The following is a 26,576-nucleotide window of genomic DNA, read 5'->3' as shown; positions in this document are numbered from 1 at the left end:
CATGCATTTGCGAATGTTTACTAAGCAGTTTTTAATGTAATAAAGACATTTAATGTAAATATAAACGCAGGTAGTTATCTACAAACTACATAAAAATGTTCTACAACTAAGCATGTAAATTGCCCTTCCTTTCTCACTTTGCTGCTGTGGACATCTTTGTGCTTAAAATTACAGGGTGCCTCAGGACCCATTTACAGAGGTATGATGTAAAAAGAAAGGATGGGGGAGAAAACCTGGTTCCAGTAACCTGGACTATAAAAACACAAAAATTATCCCACAGAAACAAATATATGTTTCTCTAGTGCTGTCTTAGGTAGACAATGGGTTAAATAGTTTTTTGGGATGGCTCAGAACCTAACTACTGCATATAAAGTTGTTCCTATGGAAATACTTTTGAAACACCCAACAATTAACTCAAAACATGTCAGGACTCTTTTGATGACTATCTTAATGTTTTATCAATGTCATTTGCAAAATTTTTTAAAGTAACATTTGGAATACAGTAAATCCACTAGAGGAAAAATCATGAGCTGCAGCACTGAGAACAAATTTTGCAAATTTCTGAATGGCAGAGGCTATAGCACTGAAAGCTAAGATACTTCTTATAGGCATGAATAAGTCAAATGCACCTTATTAATCATCAAAAGGAAATGATCGTTTTCACAAGTTATGTAAGATGTTGGGTTATTTCTCATTACCCATAGTTCCCTCAAAAGTTACTCACAGCTGAAGAGTAGAGTTCAAACTCTTGCTCAGGAAGAAAGGAATGCCAGCCATCTTCTATCACTTCAAACATGGGCCGGTAAAAGAAAGGGTACATCAGAGTGATGGAGTCCAGGGTAGACAATGCCTAAGGTGTAAAAAGGAATCAAGAAAGGAAAAGAGAACATACCACAATTTAAAATACTTTCTAACTGTCAAATTGGTATTAAACAAATATGACCTAATGATAGGCACCCAATATATTTCTCTAACATTGAATTTGTCACTAATTACAATTATAGCTTATTGAAACTAATTTCCATGCTTTCAGCATCTAATAAGATATCTGGCACATAATATACACTCAATTAGCATTTGCTATGAACAAAAGAATAAAAAAAAATGTACATACCTATTCTAGGAGAAAAATAAAATAACTCCTTTTTGACAGCATTTAATAAAGCCTAATAAAAAGATCCAAATATTTTGGGAGATCAGAGAACAAATAGGTTTTGGTCATTAAGTAAGGCATTGGCTCAAAATCCAGTTATCAAGTATGTGAACATATATGAATTATTTAAAATCAGTACCTGCTAGTAAAATAGGGTGACATAGCTTAGAGGCCAAAGAGTCAGACTGGAGTCAGACTGCTAGACTCAAATTCCAGATCCCAGTGCAACAGTGGTTAAGTAATATAATCATCCCATGCCTCAGTTTCCTCAACTGTAAAACGGGGGGAAATAACAGTACCTACCTCACAGATCTGTTGGGAGCATTAAGAAAGAGAATGTAACAGTCCTGGAACAGTGCTTGGCACATAATAAACACTAAACACTCAAATTGGTAGCTATTCCATGTTCCATATGTTATATGCTCCACATATGCTCCAGTGTTCATTTACCTCCCTTCCTAGAGTATTATGCCACTTGGTCAGGTATCATCATATCTTTATGCTACACTGACCCATTTTCAAGCCAGGGCAGTAACTCTGTGGTCCCACAATGAGCCTACATTCATCTGGAGCGCTTGAATTCTCTGTGACAACACCAGAAAACCTGACTCGATGAGAGGAACAGACAGACAGATCATCCTTCTGACAGAGGAGTTATGGAAAGCATTTCTATGGCTACACAAAAAGGCACCAAAATCAATTAGCGCAATTCAAACTGCAGTAATTATATATACACTCACCTGGTGAGGGGAAGGGAGCCCAACATCATGCTAATACCCCAAAACTCTCAGAATGAAGCTACCTCCTTCTAGGTCACAGAAAGATAAGACTCACAAAAGGATGGGCCATGACTTATTAAAAAAAAAAAAACAACAGACTAAACATGTAGTTCAGCAGTTTAACAAAACATCCCCATCCAAAGTTCTTCTTCTCTCTCTCCATAAATCATGAAGTCTTCCCCTCAAAGCTCATAAACAGAAAATATGGAGAAGCATGGCTGTGTAGTTCATTAACCACTTCTATACTATCTTTGGCTGCCAATCACACCAAACAAGCAGAAAAGCCAGTGTCCACATCTGATCTAGGCCGGAATTGTCATCAGTCAGCACAACCATTTAATTAATTAATTAATTAGGTATTCTTTGTAATATTAAAAAAAAATTTCAGCTTTACTAATGTGTAATTGATAAATAAAACTGTAAAATACTTGAAGTATACAATGTGATGATTTGATACACATACACATTGTGAAAGGATTTTCCCCCATTGAGTTAACATATCTATCACCTCACATATTTACTTTTTGTTACTGTTTTGAGAACATTTAAGTTCTGCTCTCTTAGCAAATTTTAATTATATAATACAGTGTTATCAATTATAGTCACCATGCTATACATTAGATCACCAGACATCATCCATCTTACAGCTGAAAGTTTGTAACTTTTACCAACTTCTTCCATTTCTGTCACCTCTCAGCTCCTGGCGACTATTATTCTACTATGTTTCTATGAGTTTGACTTTTTTTAAGATTCCACATATAAGTGATACCATGCAGTATTTCTCTCTGTTGGGCTTATTTTACTTAGCATAATACCCTTGAGGTTCATCCACACTGTCACAAATGGCAGGACTGCTTTCTTTCTTAAGGCTGAATAAAATATAATAGATATATATAACGTCTCACATTTTCTTTATCCATTCATCCACTGATGCTTCGGTTGGCTATTATGAATGATGCTGCAATTAACACGGGAGTACAGATATCTCTCTGAGATAATGATTTTGTTTCCTTTGAATATATACCCAGAAGTGTGATTGCTGAATAATATGGTAGTTTTATTTTTAATTTCTTGAGGAATCTCCATACTGTTGTCCACTGTGGCTGATACAACCATTGTTTTAAATGCAAGTCAGCAACCACTCTGGCAGGCAATAAGCACTCATACTTTGATTTGAGTGCTTTTATGTTAGTAGAGATAGGATTTTTCCTTTAAGCACATTAATGCTGCAAGAACTAAAAACATTTCAACCCCCAAAGGCAGTTGAAACTATACAGACAAAAGCTTCATCAGACTTCCTGCTACAATTATGAAAACTGAGCACTTGCCAGTTATTCTTCCAATGGGATTCTATATGTGGCAGAATATATTTGGGTATACAGACTCTTGATTTTAAAGAATAGCTCAACTATTCTACACATGAATTTCACTTATTACTCCCAAATTATGTCAAGATGTATGGAGAGAAGGAGACTTGAATGCCAGAAAAAAGACTAGAGGCCATGTATTACTAAGCTGTAAAAACAGTCAACAAAGCATTCACTTTCTAAGGTCAAATTATGAGAACGGCTCATAATTTACAGCTTCTTTTCAGCAATAAGGGTTTGTATGTAATCAGTTTCTAAAAGAGCTTTAGGTAATATCTGTAGCTAAGTAAACAACTGATTTGTATCAGATGACAATGAACTTAAGTAAATGCAATCAGAAAGTGGGCAATATACTTTGCCTTATTTCTTCACCACTATGCTTCACCATGGGCAACTTCACTAACACCCAGCAACCAGCTATCTTACAAGTTATAAAAGGAAAAAGAAAAATGTAGATGGGTCAGTGAAAATCCAACCCCACAACTGAAAAAAAAAACGCATGCTTAACTGAAATGTGTCAATAGCATTCCCCTGCCCAAATAACAGGGCAGTGTTTCAATTAACAGCCTAGAAGCCACTTGCATTTCTCATTCATGCTAGCCAATTTGGCCAAATCAACAGTATTGTGTTACTTCCAAATGACAGGTATATAAGACACAGTTCAGCTCATCTTCTCATTTCCTTAAGTAAAATTTAGCAAAAGCATAAAGAAAAATGTTGCATGCCAATTTTCTCAGTACTACGGCAGTTGTTCCTTTATTTCTCTATTCTTATTTAAAAACCAAACAAAATCCTACTTACAGATTTTTAAGACTTTCTGCCCTCTTTTAATAGTTAAGCCAATAGCTTGCATTTATTTTGGACACAAAGCCCAGATTAATCACTCAAAGACAGAAAAAAAATCAGTTTGTTTCTATAATTATCTAGAAAATACTGTAAACATAAAGTTAATTGCTATAATTTAGAGGCAGTGAATTAAAATAAGGCAATTTAAAATTTGAGTGTCTACCAAAATAGTGGTTAGAATAGGGAAGAAAATAGTGTGAGCTCTTCAATTTAAATATTAACTTGTCCAAATAAGATTTCTATTCTTTACAATCTGAACAGATATTCAATATTATTCACACAAATATAAAACAAATACATCTTGTCTTAAGCAACCTGATATGTGGAAATTCAGATTTACTAAAAACAAAAGACTATAATCACTGGTGATATTTACTAACTTTGCAAAAGAAATAACTTAAAAATCTCACCACATACACATATACAGTGGAATATGATTCAGCCTTAAAAGGGAAGGCATCCTGTCACATGCTACAACATGGATAAACCTGGAAGAATAAGTAACACTAAAAACTGTTATAAACCCTGTAAAATCCTATTACATTCTCATAACAATAAATCATGGTGAGGCTTTTCCTATCAATTTTCAATATTTGAGTCACAGAATATGACCAAATCTAACAAAGAAACATTAAGAGCTACACTGAGTCAGAATATAAGGCTCTTTTCTATTACTATTTATTTTCATCAAATTTTGCTTCCAAAATACTTACTTCAATGGAACTGGCTATATTCAAACATTCTTCCATTCCAGGAATATCCAACTGAATTATTCGAAAATCTTTACATTTTATGATGATGGTACCCAGTGGTCCCACAAATCTATAAAAAATTATAAATTATACTTAGGAATATATACATTTCTAACTGTAAGCATATGATTATTTCTTTGAAAAGAGAATGTAGTTACAGTCACCATCTATATTCATCTTTCTCCCAATTAATCTGATTAAGAGTAAAGCCTGTATCATAAAAATGTGAGCCATAAGTTATTTAAAATACATGTATTTAAAATTTTTTCAAATATGTAAAGTAATTCACACTAGGCCAATTCATTTAACAAAGATTATTTGGGGCCTTACTCAAAGAATAGCAAAAAAAGACCTGTACTTAATGTGTTAAGTGTTTGTTTAGAGATATTTCTGAAGTATAGGAAAATAGTTCATTTGAAAGTTTACTTACTACCAAGCTTGCAGTAGTTTATTTTAAATGTAAGTATCTTTTTAAGTCTTTAAAAACTATTAATTTGCAATATCTATTCTATACCTATCAATGCCATAGCTAATCATAAATTTCATGAGTTAGTTTATAAATTTTGTACAAATTTAATTTTACCTTAGTTGGGATTTTTTTAATAAAAGCCAGTATTATTGTAATAGTGGTTTATAACTTCACTTTTTGTTTTCTACATGATTTAACAGATTAATACATTTAAAGAAAAATAACAATTATTAGTGTAAAAGCTAATATTAATGTATTACTGTAACTTGGGTTTGTAACTCCAAATTTTGTTTTCTACATAATTTAAGAGATTAGTGTATTACAAGAATAATTAGTTTATGTTTTGGGGCACACACTATGTAATGATGGGACTTTGTGACATTAACAATGGAAAAGGCTGGGGACGGAGCTATGAAGGAGCAGAGTTTGTGTGTTATTGAAGTTAAGCTGGTGTAAATTCATATCAGTGTTAGAACTTTAGGATGTTAAATGTAATCCCCATTGTAATGACAAAGACAATAACTATAGAATATACCCAAAAGTAAATGAGAAAGGAATTTAAACATTCACAACAGAAAAATCGACTATATACTAAAGAAGACAGTAATTCAGGAAATGAGGGACAAAAAAGGTATAAGGCATTCAGAAAACAAATAACACAATAATAGAAGTCCCTCCTTATCAATACAGTAAGTCCTCACTTAATGTCACTGATAGGTTTGTGACTTTAAGTGAAAAGACGTGTAATGAAACCAATTGTACCACAAGAGTTAAGTTCCTAAGGCATCTAATCGGTGTTATAACAAAACTTCGTGACACAAAATGATGTTATTTGAGGACCTGCTGTTAAGGGCTTTAAATGTAAATGGATTAAACTCTACAATCAAAAGACAGAGATTGGCAGAATGGATATAAACACATGACACAACTATACGCTGTCTTACAAGAGACTTAGTTGAGATCCAAAGACAAAAAAAGATTGAAAGTGAAAGGCTACTTCATGCAAATAGTAATTAAGACAGCAGAGGAAGCTACACTAATATCAGACGAAATAGACTTTAAATTAAAAATGGTTATGAGATAAATAAAGACATTATATATTAAAAGGTTCAACACAGCAAGAAGATATAACAATTACGAATATTTACACACCTAATGACAATCAAAATATATGAAGCAAAAACTGACAGAGCTGAAGGGAGAAACAGTTTTTACAATAATAGTTGGTGACTTTAATACCACACTCATGATAATGGGTAGAACAACTAGCCAGAAGTAAGGAGACAGAGGCCTTAAACACCACCACATGAAATACATAGGCATACACATGCTACCCAGCAACAGAATACACATTCTTCTCAAGTGCACATGGGACATTTTCTATGATAGACCATACATTAGGCTTCAAATCAAGTCTCAATGGACTTAAAAAGATAGATATACATGGTACAGGCATATCTTGGAGATATTGTGGGTTCGGTTCCAAATCACTGTAATAAGGCAACTATTTCAATAGAGCAAGTTGTAATTTTTTCGTTGGTGGAGGGTCTTGCCTTTAATTTGTAACAATGCAACAACTGTAAAGTGCATTAAAATTAAAATGAGGTTTGCCTGTATCTTCTCTGACCATATGGGATGGAGTTAGAAATCAAGAACAAAAGGAAAACTGGAAAATTTACAAAATTGTGAAAATTAAGCAAACGCTTTTAACCAACCAATGGATCAAAGGAGAGATCACAAGTGAAATTAGAAGACACTTAGACACAAACGAAAACAAAAACACATTATAAAACTTAAGGGATGCAGTGAAAGCTGTATATATTATATGTACATATATATAAAACCACCTGATAAATGATAAATCAGTCAAGGATGAGTTGTTAGATGATGGTTTTTGCTACATGGAAAAAAACAAAGTTGGATTCTTATCACACTTAAAACAAAGGTAGAAGCCAAACAAATTAAAGACTTAAAGATGAAGGTTAAAACTATACAGCTTTTATGGAAGAAAATGTAAGAGAATATTCAGTGAACTTGAGATAAGGAAAGTCTTCTTAAATAAGGCTTACAAAACACAAGACGTAAAGTTAAAAAAAACTGAATTTTGTATTAAAATGAAGGACTTCTTTCTGTTCAACAAAGGACATCACAGGAAAGTTAATAATAGATAAGAGAATAGGTGAAGACATTTAAAATGTCAAAGTGAAGAATTAATATCTAAAGAGTATACAAGGAACTGATATAAATCAACATGAGAAAGACAGCAAACCCAGTTTTTAAAAGTGGGCCAAGGAAATTCATAAGCCATTCATGGAAAGGAAAAAACTTTTTAAATGAATTGCTAACAAGTATATAAAGAAATACGCTCATCAGTAATTAGAGAAATACAAATTAAAACAAAGAGATACTATTTCACAATCATCAGACTGGCAAAAATTAGGAAGATAATAATACCAATGTTGGTGAGAATGGAAACAGGGACCAGGGTGGGAGGGCAAAGTAGACGAGTCTACTTTCTGGCTCAATAGCATCCTCAGCACAATGCTGGAGAAACTCTTGTATAAGATTATAGTGGGACCCTAATGAGTATGTTTATTAGAGCTGTTTATGATTACAGGGAGTCGGTGTTATCTAAATGGTCAGATAAGGAAAATGCAGACAATTTGGAATTCTATGCTGTAGTCAGAAGCAGTGACTTGGATGTACAGACAGCAATGTAAAGAGATCTTAAGAGTACTGAGCTAAAATATTGAGAAACAGAACAAGATCTACAAGATAATCCTACTCAGGTAAATTAAACTCACACATGCATGCGTGCACATACCCACACACAACAGTGTTATGTATTTTATAAGGATATATACATGTCCTTATATATATCCCTATAAAACATATAGATATGTGTGTATATATATATATATGTGTATATATATATATGTAAATATATATTTAAGGACAAACAGCAATACTTAACAGTTACTTATAAGGATTGAGGATGAGGTGGAAAATTGGAGTGAAAATTAGGGCTGAAGAATAAAATAAAAAATGGAGAAAACCTTGTAATGAATCGATTATGGAAATGATGAGTCATCAACTGAATAGGAATATCTCAACTTTCTACATCTGAGATCCATAAAAAGAAAAACAAGTGTAATTGTAAAACTTGTGTACAATCCAGTCTGCTAAAAGGATCAAATAAAATGTATGCAGTGTACATGAAAGTATTTTATCAGCTCTTAAAGCATTATTCCAATCTAAGTTACTACTAGATATGAGAGGGATTGTCTTCCTCTTACATGATAGAACTGATGTTCACAGAGGTTAAGTAGCTTTCCAAGGGCACCCATCTAGTAAGAGGCAGAACCGAAGGAGTCATCCTTAATACTGCTCTTCCTCTCACACCATTTACAATTCACCACCAAGGCATGGCAGCTCAACCTTCAGAATAACATCCCAAATCTGACTGCTTCTGACCATACTGCATACTACTGCTTCCACTCTAAAATCACCATCTCTTCCTCTAGTACATAAATAAGGTCCTCATCTATCTCAGTCACCACTAAGTCTGCAGAGCCCCAACAGTGCTCAGTACATAGAAGACATATGGAAGTAAATATTTCTTGAAAGCAACAATTAAACAACCTCTGACCTGACCCCTCACTCATGTTCTTTCCATTACATCATGCTGTTTCCCAGGAAAAAAGATAAATGTGTGTACAGTTTGTCATTTATCACCTAATAGATTAACATGGGTCTTATATACTTCTTTAAGCTGTATCAGGCCCAGCAAGTAGTAAATGCTAAGTAAATATGGTGAAATGAAAGAGTGAAAAGCAACCATAAAAAGAAGTAAAATAAGAAAAAAAAGAAAAAGGTGATGGCATGGAGAAACTCTAATTTGTATTCTGTGGCACCACTGACCATTCAGTAGTCAATCCTTTTATTTTTTATGTGTCTATCAGCCCAAGCCACAGTTAAGAGTTCTGAAAGATAAAAATTAACCAAATGTGAGTCCTGGCTTCAAGGAGCTAACATACATGTAACTATCCAAATACAAATTTTAATACACACTTATGAAAGAGGTATAATTAAGAGCTATAGGATGTCAATGAAGGGAATTACTTCTAGATGTGGGATTAACAGAAGAATCTGTGAAAGAGGTGGCAGTTGAAATAATTAAACTTAAGATTGATAGATTGGTAACAGTTGGATTATATTTTATTCATCTTGGTGTTCTTAATGCCTTACAAATTATGTGTAACATAACAACATTTAATAAATGTTTGAGAAACTTGGGAGGAGCAAGGCATTCCAGGCAAAAGAAAGAACATCAGCATAATACAGACATGAAAGAATGCAGGACATGGATAAGCACAAATAAAAGTGAGGACTGGCTACTAAAAAATGTTCATGAAAGTGAATAGCAAGAACTAAGGTGGGAAAAATAGGTTAGGGTCAGAACATGGAGTGCCATGAATGACAGACTAAAGGGTTTAGAGTTCATTGTGCAGGCAAGGAGAGACCACTGAAAACGTTTACCCAGGTGATCGATCTGGGGAGTCTATTGAGAGCCCTCTGAAAAAAATAAATCGATTACCACTTCACCGATACTGTTTCAAATTCCACCATTAGAAATTACTTTCTTTTAAGGTGTAACCTCTCTAGGAATCTTCTTAATATCCAAATTCTCTTAAGAGGTAATAGAAAAAGCTATCGTCATCCATTTATACTTTAGTGTAAACTGAATTATCAATTTGCATGCTCCTGGCTAGAGTAAGTGTGCAGCCACTAGGGGAATAAGAATTTTGACTGCTGATGGAAGTATAACTTTTTTGAGTTTCAGACACTACTTTGGAAAGACAAAATCTGGGGTGCAAAAAAAGAGGTTAATTAATTAACACCTTTGCTTAAGCACCAACTCTCTGCCCTTTCCAAAAGCAGAACTGAGTAAAGAGAAATAAAAGATACTATAATCTCCCAGAGTGGGAAGTATTAAATGGATAGCCCAGAATGTAATAAGGAGAAATATGATCAACTGCACATTTTTGAGGGGAAAAAAGGTTTTGTGGAATTTAGACAGTACATACTGAGTTCTTTTGAGTTTTCCTCAAAAGTGGAAGTAAAGACTTTACCCAAATCACATTCAATCACAACTTCATGAACTGTGATGGACAATTAATCTGATAGTGCAAGGAGAAGAAATTTTTAAAAGAAAACATTGAAAATCCATCCAAGTAGTGTTATGTACCAAAATGATAATCAGGAAAACAATGTGATAACCCTGGGAATTCCATCCAGTTGTAATGGAAAACAGGTATCTCATTTGGATAGTTTTCTGCTTTCTAAAACAATGTAGGCCAGAGAGGGCTCATTTTGCTGGCTGGTTAGGCGACAGGACGCGAAGAAAACACTGGGGCGCGTTTCCTCGGACGTCCACCTAAGGATCCCAGGTTCTCTGCGGAATAGGGCGATGGGATGGGCACTCACCGCTTGTCGATGGCGTCGATGTTTGAATGGAGGAGCCACAGCTCCTCCGTGTTGTCCTGCCGGGAGGACAAGATCAGATGGTGGCCAGTCAAACATAAGGTCCCCTCAACGGCTGGATAGAAAGGACGATGCAGCACCACATTGTCCACCCGTGGGGTCTTAATCAGCTCCGCAAACTCCATGTTCCCCAGCGACCGGAGCAAGGGAGTTTCCAATCTGGGAGGTGGAAGGCAGTTACACCGCCGCAGGGCTGAATAAGAGAATGACCCGGCGCAAGGCTGGCCAGAGGGGCGGGGTCCGGGGCGGGGAGGCCGGGCCCCGCCCCAGGCTGGGGTAGGCTAGGCGAGGCCTGTGGCCACTGTCACTGGCTGCGGGAAGACCCGGGTTCGGCCAGGCCAGGGCTTCTCTCCTGCACCTCCGGGTACCCCCCAGGGCCAGGACTCCGCCAGAGAGAACGCTCCGCGAACAGGCCTAGCCGCCGCCGCCGCAACCTGGAGACCTGGCCTCGAGTGGGCGGGCGGAGGGGAGAAGGAGAGGCCGCTTTAGGGCCAGTTTCCAAGTCCGAGCCGCTAGGAACTCCTGGCGGAAGTAGTTGTTCGTAGCTGAAGCCTAGAGCAACTCCGGGCGGAAGCGGCGGAGCTCGAAACTCGGAAGACACGATATCAGAGCCGGAAGTTGGTCCCTCTCTAGGTCCGAGAGAATGCCTCCGGAAACACAGCTAGAGTCGAAGTTTTGTGTTCCTACCAGAGAAAAGCTCTTTCTACCTTCACACCAGCGCTGTATCCCCCAGTACCCTTCAAATATTCCGTGTCAGAAGAGGCCAGGGAAGATGGGACGATGAGAAGAAGTCCCTGACCTGTCTCACTCCACTTGAGTGGTAAGCCCTCCAAGGCTCTTCAGAGCGGGGGCTGCTTTAAATTATGGCGATTTTCATCCATTCGCCGTGAAGAAATTGAAAGTGTGGGATTGAATCCGTGTTCGTGACCCTGGAGAAGACGCCAGGTGTAAGAGCAGGACGCTTCAGACTCCCAGAGTGCTGCGCCATGGTGCCGTGACCCTGAACAAGAAAGGCATCCAAACACCTATGAGAGGGACCTAAGTAGAAATACATACAATACACAGAAGAGAAAGTGATTAATCCTATCCTGCGAGGAAACTCAAGTGACTTGCTAAAACACAGTTAATCTGTAGCAGAAACTGGACTTCAATGTACATCTATGAAACCCAAGGCGTTTGGGCTTTTGGCCACCACCGCACTGCTTCCCCATTAAATACCCAACTGAACTATTCTCAGACACCTAAATTATGCCAGAAATTTAGTCAAATAATTTTTCCTTGCTTGCCCCCCACCCTCTTTAAACAGGAATTTTCATTCTAAAGTAGAGAATTAGAAGGGGAATATGCAAGAATTGAGTCCTGATCTACTGTCACTTCATTAACTTTTGAAAACCTCACCGTCTAGTACAGCCAGTTGGCTAAGTTCTCAAAGCAAAAACAAAAATAAGTTTCCTCAAATCTTATCAGATTACCCAACAAGTATATTTCTGCTTCTGTCCTTGCTCTTCCTAAAATGTTCCCTTCTTAGAAGAACAGCTCCTAATGTTGTTACCGCTAAGAGTCCAGTTTTATTTTGTCTGCAAAAGAAAAACTGGAACCAAAAGAGAAGGGAGAGTAAGGGGAAATGACTTATAAAGTTATTTTTTAATTGGAATTTGTGTTGTCCTTTCCACTATGTGGTTCATTATGACAATTACCAATTGTGGAAGGAAGAATTTATTCAAGAACGAAGAATCAGGGAAAGTTTTATGAAGAAGGTATCATTTGAAAGGAGGACCTTGAAGGATAAGTAAGATACCCTGAATGGAATATAACCAAAATAGATGTCCAATTTAATGATGTCTTCTAGAGGTAAGAAAAAATTCTTCAGAAGTTTCTTTACTTTTTTCTTTTAGTTATTCTTGGGGGGAGGGGAGAAGCCTAAAAATGTCATCATGTCATTAAATTTAAAAATGTTTAATATTACATAAAAGCATAAACTCTTTTTGCCTATTAGAACCATCAACATCTTGCTTGATCGTTATAACGAAGTACCAGAAACTATTAGAAAATTATATCTACTCTGGTTGAAGCTTAAAGCGTAGAAAGCCCTTGAGATCTGAAGAAAACATTCAATAGTAAAGAATAGAAGTGGCGGGAGCACAATATGTAACTTACTACATGAACAGTAGATGGCAGTAGAGTTTGTTAGTTATGAGATAGGCCTCCATTCTATTAAAAATAATTCAACGAAACGGTAGTCAGATTATACAAACTGTCTGGATATAAGGATCTCAGAGAATTCTGATAAACCAAAGACCATGATGGCATTTATAATGCATGTAAAACACTACACTTTACAGATGTTATTATAGTTATTATTTATGAGATAAGTGGAATCGATATGTAATCATCTAGATGTTATTCTATCAAATAGTCAACTATTTGTATTAAGTGCCTACTTGGTCATCAGCACCATAGGGAATGGAAAAAATAGATTTGACATGGCCTTGTCCTCAGAGCGATAGCCAGTTTAGGGAGGCCAACACAACCCACACAACTAATGAACAAAATAAGAGAGTAAGTACTAAATTTTGAAGTACGGATTTACTTTCCTGGTTTTGTGTTTCTCTGCTAGGCCTTGAGTAGTTAGTAGAAGTTGAGGCAGTCGTCAGTAGTTTGAAGAAAGCAGGTCAGCAATTGCCAAAAGTAGCAAGAGCATCTAAGGTGAAGACCCTGCCCATGTGTGCCATCGAAGAGCAGCTATTTCCATGTGCTTTGTTATTATATGTTGATTGTAGGCAGCTGAAGTGAACCTGATAACCTCATGCCTTGTCTTTCTTGTGATCTCCATCCCTTTTATCCTCCAAGCAAATCAATCACCAAATTGTCAGTCATACCTCCTAATAGCTCTTGAATTCCCCCATTTCTCTCCATCCCCAAGGCCACCTAACTCAGGCCACCATCATTTCTCTCTTACTGTTCCTTAACAGGAAAAGCCTCTCAGTTGATCTCCTTTCTTCTAGTGGAGTTCCCCTCCAACCTATTTTTTCACTTGGCAGCTAAAGCTCTCTTTGCTGTTCTAAATTTCTTTTTTCTTAAAGTCCCTTTGTGGTTTAGCCCCTTAGTGAACAGCAGCGCAGATCTCATCTCTCCTACTCTCTCTCCACCCAGCACAATAGCCCCCAACCCTCAATTTTGCAATTTTAATACCAGCTATCCTTAAATAGCTCACAGTTGCCTCTTGAGATTTTTGCACCCAGTTAGATCCTTGCTACTAAGTGGAAGTATGGAACAGGTACCAGCATCATTAAAATTCCCTGGGAACTTTGTTAGAAATGTTCCACTCCAGATCCTACTGAACAGAATCTGCACTTTAATAAGATTCCTAGATGACTTTCAAGCACCTGAAAGTTTGAGAAAGCACTGTTTTAAATAATCTGGGTGTTCTTTCTGCCTGGTATATATTCACCTCACTCACGGTACCTTATCCCTTGACCTGCTAATTCTGTCATCCTTCAAATCTCATCTCAGATGTCACTGTCTCTAGGAAGGCTTCTCTGATTTCCCCCCAAAACTGTGGCCTCAACATTATATAGGCTCCACAACACCATGTATTAATAATAATAGTTCATGTTTTTGAGTGTTTACTCTGTGTTCCAGACATTGCAATAAATGCTTTACATGTATCAGCTCATGTAGTGCTTCCACAGTTCTTTGAAGTTGGTTATTATTCCCCTTTTACCTGTGAGGAAATGAAGCACAGTGATCTTAACTTTCCCAAGGTCAGACAGCAATAAGTGGTGTAATTAGGATTCAGACTTAAACAGTCAGGAACAGACTATGCTCTTCACCACCATGCTACATAGCCGCCCATGAGACCTGAGCCCACTTTAGTTACTGTCTCTGACTTTACTTCTTAATAAACTGTATCAAAATTGACTTCTTATGTGTCCATGGATTCCACTATATTGTAATCTCCCTGAGAGCAAAGACCATTTCTTGATTGCAGTATGCCCAGCATCTAGCCTAGCACCAATACACAGTAGCCAGTCAATGTATATTTGTTGACTAGATACCTTGTATTTTACTTAATATATTCCACCCTGGCCTCTCCTCTCTCTTACCCAATCTGAGTGACTTTAGATATTATTGCCGATGTTTATAGTAGCATTTTGGTGAGAGAAAGAGGAAGATGATGTTATACTGTTCCCACCTTACAAATGAGGAAAATAAATCAGGTGAATTAACTTGTCAGCGATGATAATATTGATAATCTCTTATGTTTGGTCACTGTTCTACAATTCACAAAATGTTTTACAATTCACAAAATGTTTTCAAATATACTATCACATATGGCTCTCTCCGTGACCTAGTGAAGTAGATATGAGAGGTACTGTTTCTAGGAAGAACTGAAGCTCAAAGGATGGTGATGTTCTTTCAGTGACAAAACCAATCAGTGAGGCAGAAACCCATAGGCAACTCTTCTGCATCAGGGGCTCTCGCCATCACATTAATGTAAATTAGACTTATTTTGCACTAGTTTTGTCTGTTAGTGTTCTGAACTGTGAATGTTGGGAGAAGACAGCCGTTCGTAAGCAAAGGAGGACTAAGATTTCATTGCACACAGCAACAAAGGGGGAGCTCGGGGACAATGATATGATCAGTGGGTCTGTGTTCAGATACTATATTCTAATAGCCACATTTCCTATCCCTGGTTCCTGTTTCTCAATCACTGAGCCACTTCATTCTTTGAAACCAATCAGAAGAACAGAAACCTAGCGCTTTAGAATGAATTTGAAAACTGGAAGGAAGAGGGGCTGTTGGTATTGCACATAAAATAAATCAGCTCAAACATGATTGCTCAAAACAATATCCAGCAGTTGGTAGCTAGAGCTGGAATTGTGTGGGGGGTTGGGGAGGGGGGCCGGGGGTTAACAGCTGGAGGCTGCCCAGGCACCTTTTTCTGTCTCAGGGTCTCTCCCCATGGTCTCCTTGGGAATTATTTTGATATTCCTATTAGTATAGTGGCCTCAGGGCAGTTGGACTGCATACATGACAGCCGAAGTTGTCACAAGTGAGTATTCCCTAGAGCAAAGCAGAAGCTGCATCAACTTTTATGACCTAGACTTGGATGTCACATAATATCACTTCCACTGCACTCTATTGATCTTAAACAGTTACAAAAACCCACTCAGTTTCAAGAGGAGAGAACATAAGTCTCACCTCTCAATAGGAGCAGTGTCAAAGAATGTATACCACAGGGATGCAGTAGATAGTGGGAAACATATGTGTATGAACTCAACTTCCCCTGTACACACTGACAGCTGAAAAGAAGAATAAAGAGAATATTCAAAAAGTCAGCACACTGTTTTTGGCAAAGTGCTTTTCTGCTCGTAGCCATAATGAAATGAACTAAGAATATGCAATTACATTTAATTAGATATAATTAAAATTAAAAGACACATCTAAAATAAAGACATAAGTAAGAAGTAGAAAAATTTACTAGATAGGAATGTCATCAATGCTAATCCAGTGATTACTATTGGAGTTTATTTTGTTGTCACTGAACCTAAATCAGTTTTGGTGTCCAATAAAGTCGGGAAGCAGCCGCCAGTCTGCTTTTAGTTACACCTCCCTAACTTTCCATTTTTTCTTTCCCCACACTATTTAGGGAAGCTTTATATATAATTTTAAATGAGACATATAGTTTAGTTTTCAGTTCTTTAGTTTGTGTATTAGACTACGACACCTGTTCCAATTTCCCCTCCTATGTCTTCCCTTCCTTATCTTCCTTTGGCTTTCTTCCACTGTTCTTCCGTTCTCACCTTCTGCTTTTCTCTCTCCCATCTTCTTTTTTTTCTTCTCTCAGAGATGACCCATTTAAGAGGACAGATCTACAAGTATCACCCCACAGAATGAGGAAATAGGGAGGAGGAATGGCAAGGGACCTGTCCAGCATCAGGGAAGTGAAAAATTAGAAAGCCTTGGTAAATGCCATTAGACTAACTGTGTCTGTGAGCTGGCAATTATTGAAATTAGGATTCTGCCCTCCCACAGACTGGGAGACAAAGGCCCTACCTTTCCTGAGGATTACATTTCAAAGGAATGGCTTTCAGGTCCTTGAAAAAGACATTCCTGAGTTGTAGGATACGCGTACATCTCAAAGCACAGAGGAAGGATTCACAATTCACAGTAGACGCCTTGTTATCCAGCAGTTGCCAGTGGCAGAAAAATGCTGCTGTATGGGTCACATTGTGCCCTGTGGCAGCCCAGAATTTCCCCCCAGGCTGTCAACTCATTGAAAGAATGTAGAGCCCTGCCTCTGCGTTTCTCAACTGTGTGACCTCAGAAAATTCACAAAATCTGAGCTTCAGTTTCTCCACCTATAAAATGAAGATAACAGACCTCACAGAGTTGACAAGGAGATTAAATAAAATTATGTAATTGTTTAAAATACACAAAGTGCCCAGTACAGGCTGTGTTCCTAGCACATAGCCTGCTGCTTCTCAACTATTAATAAAATTGAAAACAGGGCATTATTGTTTGCAGTTCGGCTGGGCACCTTCCCTTTGAATCCTAGGACTGTTCTCATAAACTGTAACTATATGATTGTGAGAAGTGGAGATTCCATCTGTTCCTAGGAGGATTTGCCAGAGCCTTCCCTGTGACCATTTTTATGAATTCTGGGAAAGGGCCTTTTGATAGCCTGCTTCTTTGTGGAGTGACCTGGACAGGTCCTCGAGAAAGGCAGGTCCAGAAGGTAGGAGGGTGGCCCTGCAGATGTGGGGTTGCTCTCCATAGCCTGCTCTTAAACCACTTTTGCTTGAGAGGCTCCTCCTGCGTATCTTCCTCCCCATGGGGTTACCTTGGCAGTGATAACAAGTCATTACTGACAGTGTTTCTTAAACAGTGTGGGTGCAAAACATTTACATCAGGATTTCCTGGGGTTGGGGGTGGGGCTTGGGGAAAACATGCAGATTCCCAAGCTCCTCTCCAAACCTACTGAATCAGAACTTCTGGGAGCCTTTGTTCCACAAGTTCCCCAGGTGATTCTGAAAATGCTGATACCATCACACCTTGATACAGTGAGTCTTCAAAATGATGACTAGCATATGTATATGATGGGGAAGGTGGGGCAATCAGCTTGATATTTGCTTTTGTGTATCGTTTTGCCCCCAAGCTGAGCTCACCAAAGTTCCTAACACGTCCGTTCAGTCAGTGTCCATTGTGCCTCTCTTTCATACTGTTTTCGAGTCTACAGAATTGAAATTTAGCCCTATCTTGAACTAATCACAAAAGTAAGTTCTAGCTGAAATAAAGTTCTAAGTGTAAAAAAACAGAACTGTTACCTTCGATTTTTAGCAATTTGGCAGACTAGAAACCCTAATAATCCTTTTGGTTTAAAACCCTTATAATTGCACTTTTAGAAGAACAAATATTTAAAAATATTATAAAAACAACAAATTATTAAAGGCATAGCTTGCCTGGAAAAATGTAAAAGAAAATCCTCAAAGACCAAAAATAGTAAAAATGAATTCAGAGAAGAAAGCAAGGATACTGAAGCAGTTATTGCTTAAGCAATATCTAGGGCCCTAGAGTTTCCATTTAAATAGTTTGGTTGAGGGGAAAGAAGACAAAGTCTAGCGCCTACACAGGTGCAAAGTCTACCTGAAGACCTTGCTTCATAAGGCTGGGAACCTGAAAGCCACATCTCACTGAGTAATCCAGGGGGAAAAAAAACCTCATACGTCTCTTACAGAGATAGTAGGGAAACTTGTCTATCTTAACTTATCTCCAAGTGGAGGGGAGACAAATATGTTTAAGAATTTGCTTTTCACCCTCACACAGGTTTAGGGACAGAATATATATACTGTCTGAGAATCCCGGAAACACTGAACTGACAGTTTAGTTTAATGACAACTTGGCTCGTTAATATATCAGGTGCCTGCAGAAGCAAATGTAAATATTCACTTGAGGAATGTGCCTCAAACTCAAGTCAAAGAATTACTATAGATAGGTTCCATGAAAGAATCTCATAGTGACAAATTATAAGACACAAGAGGAAACAAGTCATATGAGCGGGAGTCAGGAGCAAGAAGAAACAGTAGAAATATTCACAAAAGACTGAAGATAATGGAAAAGAAAGTAAAATAAATATTTTAATATGCTTATAGAAATGAAAGGGAATGTTAGAAGTATGACTTCAGAACAAATTAGAAAGTTCTGCAAACTTTATAAGCAATAATTGAGATCTGCCACTATCTGTACTTAACTAATAGTACCCAAACAGAAAACTACAGAGCATCTGCTTAAGTGATTACAAAGACATGCTAAGTAAGATCTGGCTGCAAAGTCATAACTATGTTTAGACAGCATACCATTTTGTAAGAATCACTTTAGCAAACAACCTAATGTGAAAAACTAATTCTATATTAAAAGTCCTTCCCCCAAAATCCTCAGTTATTTTGCTGACTGTCCACTATACATTCCATAAAATTTTGATGAGGAACAATTCTGTTGCCCCTTTGTCTTTAAAATTTTTGGAGGTCCAATAAGCATTACCCAATATTCAGAGTTTGCCCTTCAGTTCCTAACCTGGGGACATTTTGACAGCATGGCAAAAAGTCCTTGTGCCTCCAGACCTTCTCAACTGAGTTCATCACTAATCAGAGTCCAAGTTGTTGCAGTGATAGGGAACCACTGAGTTCTCACTTCTCAGAACTACAAGTGGCTGTGAGATTGTTGAAGCTGAGTGATAAGTACATGAGAGTTTATCATATGCTGTCTCTACTTTTGTATGCATTCAAAATTTTCCATTATGAGTTTAAAGATAGAATCTGCTGCATCCATAGAATACTCCTCTCAACAAACAACAACAAAATGTACATTCTTCTTAAATGCACATGGAATATTATCCATGGTAGGGTAGACTATATGTTAGACCATAAAATAAGCATCAATAAATTTTAAATAATTGAAATAATACAAGTATGTTCTCTGACTACAATGGAATTAAATTAGAAGTCAGTATCAGAAAGTAATTTTGGAAACTCATAATTAAACAACATAATCCTAAATAACTAGACAACATAATCCTAAAAGATCAATAGTCAAGTATAAATAAAAATGGAAATTAAAACATATTTTGAGATGTATGACAATGGAGATACAATATACTAAAATTTATGCAGCTAAGGCAGTACCTAGAGGAAAATTTATAGCTGTATGTATTTATATGGAAAAAAAAAGAAGAGATTTCATTCAATAACCTAATCTTTTATCCTAAGACACTGGAAAAAGAGAAGCAAACTAAATCTAAAGTAAGCAGAAAAAAGTAAACAATAAATATTAGAGCAGAAATGAATGAAATAGAGAATACAAAAACTAGAGAAAATCAATGAAAGCAAAAGTTGGTTATTTGAAAAGATCAACAAAATTACCAAAAATTGATTAAGAAAAAATGAGAGGCTCAAATTACTAGAATCAGAATTAAAGAGGAAACTTATTACCAACCTTACATAAATAAGAAAGATTATAAAAGGATACCATGAACAATTGCACACCGAAATATAGGTAAGGTCAACTTGTTTGTCTTTACAAGCATTGTGTTATCATGGTTTATCTTGAATCTACTATTTAAACGAGTATCGGATACAGTTGCTGCTCAAGAAGCAAATTCCAAGCTCATAATGTTTCTGAACTGAAAGGAAATTATGCTGAAAGGAGAAAGCACAAAGCTGAGTCCATGAGGCAGGAACTTCTGCGCAGCTGTGAGTTCTCTGAATTAACTTCCAGATGGAATACAATTATTAATGGATAATTAGGAAAATGTGCCAAATTGAAGCTTATGTTTATATTATTAAAATACAAACATACCTACAAAAATTGTTTGCAACTTGAAACAACAAAAGATTTTTTTGTGGAGTACTTTATCACTGACAATTGCTGGCACAAGGTGATCTAAAAACAAAAAGAACTGACTTTTAGTCAGTTGTATTCTTGTGTTTAAATTCGCTACAAACGTTGCATCCCTTACTGCCTGCACCAGAGGCAGGCTGCTCCCACAGCTCTGTCCTTCATTTGCTGCTGTTTTAAAGCAGTGGCCTCAATGCTGCAAGTTTATGCATCTACTTTTATTTAAACTGACCATTTGGAAGTTGAGCAGTTTTATTTTAGAATAGGACCTCTCGATGGTGAAGGAGCAAACAAAGGGAAAGTCAGCTAAATCTTTTTTCTCAGACATCAATGCTTAGGACTTTCAGAGCATGTTTTACAAATTAAGAATTGGGGGAAAAAACTGGACAATTTGTTGTTGTTGTTGTTGTTGTTGTTGTTGTTGTTGTTTTAAGTTCCAGGACAGTGTTTGATGCCCTCTGGGGGACAATTTGAAAATAGCAAGATCAAATACTAGAAATTAATAATAATTAATGATAGCTTACATTGCATTGGGCTAAACTTTTTGTGCAATAGCTCATTCTTACAACTATCTATAAATTAGGCATCTGATTCTAATTTACTAATTCTAAAACTAACTCAGAGAGGTCAGGTAAATTGACCATAGCCACACAGGTAGCAAGTGGCAGAACTGGGATTTGAACCTAGTTTTGTCTTATTCCAGAGCCCAAGCTCTTAACCACCATGAACACACTACCAGATCATCCCAGAACTTGATGGCTTGAGGAGTTTTCACCCAAAGCTGTGCTTCCAGAACTATAGTCACTTGCACAATTGTTCTGGCAAGATCTAAACATAGTTTGTTGATGTTCACTTAGAGGCTATAATTTGCTTGCAAAAGTAAGCCACTTTGGCTTCGTTTGTCATTATTTTATTCTCATATTTTTGTTTCTTTTGTATCTTAAGATGTTCTGACCAGTTCATAGTAATGGCTTTCAGTGTCTAGCAATAGTAACTTTCAAACTGTAAAGAACATTAGCAATATGCTTCATCTGTGAAAACTCAGCAATCTTAGAACTATAGACTTGAAGTGAGCTAGCTCTGGAAGGACTTTGGGAGTTGTCCATTTTAGTGGTTTCGCAATGTGGACATCTTGCAAGCCCATGGAGGAAGTTTTGGTTGTCAGTGATTGGAGGGTGCTATTAAAATTTAGTGAAATTTAATTTTCACTAAATTAAAATTTAGTGAAATTTTAATAGCACCCTCCAATCACTGAGGGACACTGGATGTCCTGCAATGCCCAGGACAGGTCACACAAGGAAGAGTTTACCTGGGTCTCATAAATCTTTCCAACGAACTGCCAGACATTCTGAGAGAGAATGTCTACTTCAACCTATGATAAGATTTCAAGATTTGGGATGTCATTTCTGTAATATTTCATCACTCCTACACCCCATATTATTATAAGGAATTATTTTTACACTGTGCTTATTAATAAGACTTGGATGGTGTACAAGAATATCCAACTTATTTTCCTCTACAATCTATAACTTATCTTGGCATCTTATCCCTACTTATTTTCCTCTTTTTCCTATCATGTACAAATCAGTCAGTTCTGTTAATACTTACTACTAAATTTACCCATCTGCCTAGCCATTCTTCTGCTTTCTTATTCTTTGTCCTTTTAGGAAGTGACTCCTGATCTTCTGACTTTTATTAAATCTAAGCTTATTCATTGTACATAGAGGCAATAAACCATTTCCTAATGTCTTGCAGTGTACTTCTGTCTGTTTTAAAAATGTATTGCAGTAATCAAAAATTTGAGATATAATAAAGCCTGCGGATCAGGAGATGACCGCTATTGAAATAATAGTTTGTTGTTCACAGGAGCCACACAGGGAAGCACCGGCATCAGTCAGGAGGCAGAGGGAGTAAGAGGGAAATGTAGTCAAGAGCCTTCATTGTAGTTTCTGCAGGAAGGAATGGGTGAGGTCGTGGAAGCAGGCTTAGGACTGGCTAGTACAAATAATTTCCGTGAGCTCTGGGGCTTGGGGCTGTCCTTGATCGTCTGGTCCCTGGCCCTGGGGTGGTTAGAGCAGGGAGATAGTGGCCCATGATGTGAGAGGAGATGGAGGAGGTGATTGGATTATAGGCTCTGGACTGGTTGGTTTGAATTTTAAAAGCCTGCCCTTGGGCAAGTTGCTTGCCATCTCTAGGAATCAGCTCTGGGAGGGGCAGTCTCTTCAGGGTCAGCAAGGCCCCAGATACCAAATCATGAGCATTCAGAAAATAAAAGATATGGTTAATATACTGCCCAAGCCTTTACATATTAAAATATATATTTTTCACTATAGCCTATTCACTGGAATTTCCCATTTAAATTATAGTGAGAGATCAGAGCAGTTTTTAAAAATTATGTCTATAAGTAATTACATATATAATTTTCATTTTAGAATAGCAATAAGGATATTACAAATGTTTATTTCAAAATGGGGCATAAGATGGGATGAGATTGGGTGCCACAGATGTTTTACGATGACAAAACTGACACACGGGGGTGAGCGAGACCACCCTGGCAGTGAGTGCACAAGGAGAAGGCTCACGGGGAACAGGAAGAGGAGCAATGAGACAAAGAAGGGATGGTCAGAACCATGAAGGACAGTACCTTCGAAGCCAGGGATGGAGTGTCGATGCCCAGGGCCCCTATAGTGGCAGAAGACGAGCAGTCACAGACAGCACTTCCAGGGAAGGGGGTAAGGCAGAGGGGTGGGCAGAAGCCATTTTGCCAGTGAGTGAAGTAGCAAGGAGTTTAGGAAAGGAAACTGTAAATTTAGCATATTCTTTTTAGGAGTTTGGAGAAAAGGAGAGAAACGGTAAACAAGTCCATGGGAACTTTACTGTATTTGTTTTTATTTTATTCTTTATTATGGTTAAATATACATATCATAAGATTTACCATTTTAGGTGTACAGTTCAGTGTCATTAAGCACATTTACATTGCTGTGCAGCCATCACCACTATCCATTCACAGAATTCTTTTCATCTTCCCAAATGAAACTTTGTCGCTATTTAAACACTAACTCCCCTTCTCTCCCTCTACCCGGTCCCTGGCAACCACCATTCTACTTTCTATGAATTTGACTACCCTAGGAACCTCATGTAAGTGGATCGTACAGTATTTGTTCTTTGTGACTGGCTTAGTCCACTTAGCATAATGTCCTCAAGGTTCATGTATGTTGTGGCATATGTCAGAATGTCCTTCCTTATTAAGACTGTCAGACTTTATTTCTAATAGTAGCACAGCCCTGAGTGTATAATAGGCAGAAGAAAGGAAAACAATAAAGAAATCTGGAAGATGAGAAAGTTCAGGGTAGAGTAGAAGGAGGATCCGGTTTGGAGGAGATGGAGCCCGGGTTCAGATTCTGACCTTTCTGCTGAGTGATTTGAGCAGTTCACATACCAATTTCCTCGTATGTGAAATACAAATAGTGATTCCCTTTGGTGGGGCCACTGTGTGTGTAGAGATTCCCATGCAAGGGAACCCACTCTACTGTTTGCCTTGTGCTTGCCAAAGCTGGATACTTGGAAGGCTTGTCTTATTTAAGGGGAGTTGCCCTCATTTTCTTCAGGAAGAAACAGAGGAATAGAGAGGATATGTGATGTGCCCAGGATCCCCCAAATGAGTAGAGGAAGAACTGCGATAGAAATCCATTTTTTACGATTCCTAGTCCCTCCAAGGGCCCCGGGCTGCCTCAGTGCACCACCCTGAGTAAAGCAGGGCTCTGTAACTGTGCGGTCTCCTCCTCTTCCTCTGGAGGGAGAGGCATCGTGTATCTGCTAAAAGGGAAAGGGGAGAATGACTACAAGGGCCTCATCACTATGGAGGTGAGGAGGGCTTGGTAGAGAGGAAATTTGAGAGGAGACAGGTAACTCCCCTACAACCTCTGAGAGGGGGACTTGTGAGAAGGACACCAGGAGGCAGGGTTAACACCAGGGAACCAAAGGCTTGCAAGACTTTGAGAGAACACCAGAAGCTGCACAGAAATCCTTGGTTAGCTGAGTTCAGTCTTGCTGGGAGGCAACCAATTAGATGGAGTCAGTTAAGACCTTTCCAGATGATAGTGAATAGACGACTGAGTAGCCATCACCATGGGCTCCATATCCTGCAGGAGAGAAGTCAGAAGGAAAGGCAGAGGCCCTTGACGCATGTCTGGTATATTTTCTCTATGACAGCATTAAGAAACTGGAGCACACATGCTTTTCAACGAACATATAAGACTTTTGGTGCATCACACAGACATCTGTTCAATGCTCTTAAACACCTGCCAGCCATAGAGTTTCAGATGCATTTCTTAGATAAGCAGTTTTAGGTTATTTTTTTTCTGTTGCAAATCACTGAATGACGAAAGCACAGATCCTTGCTGGGACTGCAGAATGCTGGCAGTGTCACCCTGAGGCTGCTATGCAAGGAAAACATTCTGCTGAGGCATTTTGGACAACGTGGTTCATGCGCTCATTTATTTCACACCCATGTTTTAAAATAATTCTTTCCGGCTGAAAATGTATTTTCACTTAAGATAATAGATGAAAGTTGTGAACTGGTTACATTTTCCAAGTGACATTAGCATATGTGTCACATTTCCTCTTGAATCCCACCCCCTTTCTCCTTTCTGATTTTTTTTGTCTTTTTCTGGTTTTGAGAAGGAAAATTTGAAAAGAGAACATTACCTGTATAATATACCTCTTACTTCTCTCCCTCCTACCCTGTTACAGGGGAAAGTGGGGAAATCTTCCTTCTAATTTATTTATTAGTAGGAGAATCTCCTTCATACCTGTCCCACCACTCCATTCTGCTGCCTTTGCCTCAGGCATTTGCCTTCCCCTACCTAGGTCATTATAATTCCCCTTCCTGCTATCCCATGCAGTCTTGCCATCTTCAGTTTTGTCTTAAAATCCATTGTTCACACCGCAAACAGAATGATCTCTCTAAAACTGAAAACTGGGTGCTGCTACTCTCCTGTTTCATCCTTCAGTGACATTTCATTGGTTACAGATACATCCCACCTCCTTACCAAGCCATTCATCTCTCACCCTTCTGCCCTCTCCTCAAACACTCCATGTGATTTCAAGCCATTCTACTCATGTGCATAGCCTTTTATCTTCCCCAAATGTATTTCCCCTCCTTGTCCACCTGGCAAACTCCTAGTTGCTCTTTGGAATGTGGCTCAAACATCACTTACTCTTGGGAACATCTCAGGCTCACCCAAGCAGAGCTGATCACTTCATCTGAGGCTCCTCCCAAGCTTAGCCTGTGCCCCTAGGGGGCTCCGATGTTGTCCCTGCTTGACTGGCACCTGGCTACAAGGACTGACCTTCCTCTTCTTCGCACCTCCAGCCCTAGTGTAGTGTCTGACTCAAAGTAGACTCTTTAAAAATATATGTCGAATTCAAAGCTACATTAAAGAGGTTTGGCTGACTGGTAGCAGTGGTAGGTCCTACCCTCTATGATTATTGGACGGGTCACTCTAATTTAACAGATATTTGTGATCTGTTCACTCTGTGCCTGGTGCTCTTTTGGATTCATTGTACCCAAATGAACAAAGCATCATTCCTTCAATTACAACTCACAGTTAATGTGTGTAGATCAGCAAGGAATATCATTAATATAATATGATAGGTATCATACTAGGAAGGAGAGCGAAATACTATGTCAAAGGTTTTCAACCATGGCTGTCCAAACTCACAGAAGCAAAAAATAGAAAGGTGGTTATCAGAGACTGGGGAGAGGGA

The 26,576-nt window shown here is 38.0% G+C and overlaps 2 protein-coding genes across 2 annotated transcripts in view; one reads left to right on the top strand and one right to left on the bottom strand.

Annotated features, from left to right (window-relative positions):
* The window catches only part of MTMR9 (myotubularin related protein 9), a 34,538-nt gene extending 23,325 nt beyond the window's left edge, over nucleotides 1-11,213 (bottom strand). Inside the window, exons 1-3 of the mRNA XM_011359438.2 lie at nucleotides 10,854-11,213; nucleotides 4,859-4,967; nucleotides 725-850 (exon numbers count right to left, since the gene is read on the bottom strand). Coding sequence (XP_011357740.1) covers nucleotides 725-850; nucleotides 4,859-4,967; nucleotides 10,854-11,035 — 417 coding nt within the window. The 5' untranslated portion in view covers nucleotides 11,036-11,213. The remainder of the gene's footprint in view (nucleotides 1-724; nucleotides 851-4,858; nucleotides 4,968-10,853) is intronic.
* A 362-nt stretch (nucleotides 11,214-11,575) lies between these two features.
* XKR6 (XK related 6) overlaps nucleotides 11,576-26,576 on the top strand; it is a 308,671-nt gene continuing 293,670 nt past the window's right edge. The window contains exon 1 of the transcript XR_002780131.1: nucleotides 11,576-12,761. The gene's annotated coding sequence lies outside the window, so the exon portion shown is untranslated. The remainder of the gene's footprint in view (nucleotides 12,762-26,576) is intronic.

This window comes from Pteropus vampyrus, unplaced genomic scaffold (assembly GCF_000151845.1).
Source record: "Pteropus vampyrus isolate Shadow unplaced genomic scaffold, Pvam_2.0 Scaffold47, whole genome shotgun sequence".
In the NCBI taxonomy this organism is placed as follows: Eukaryota; Metazoa; Chordata; class Mammalia; order Chiroptera; family Pteropodidae; genus Pteropus; species Pteropus vampyrus.
This window is presented reverse-complemented; position numbering and strand designations above follow the sequence as displayed.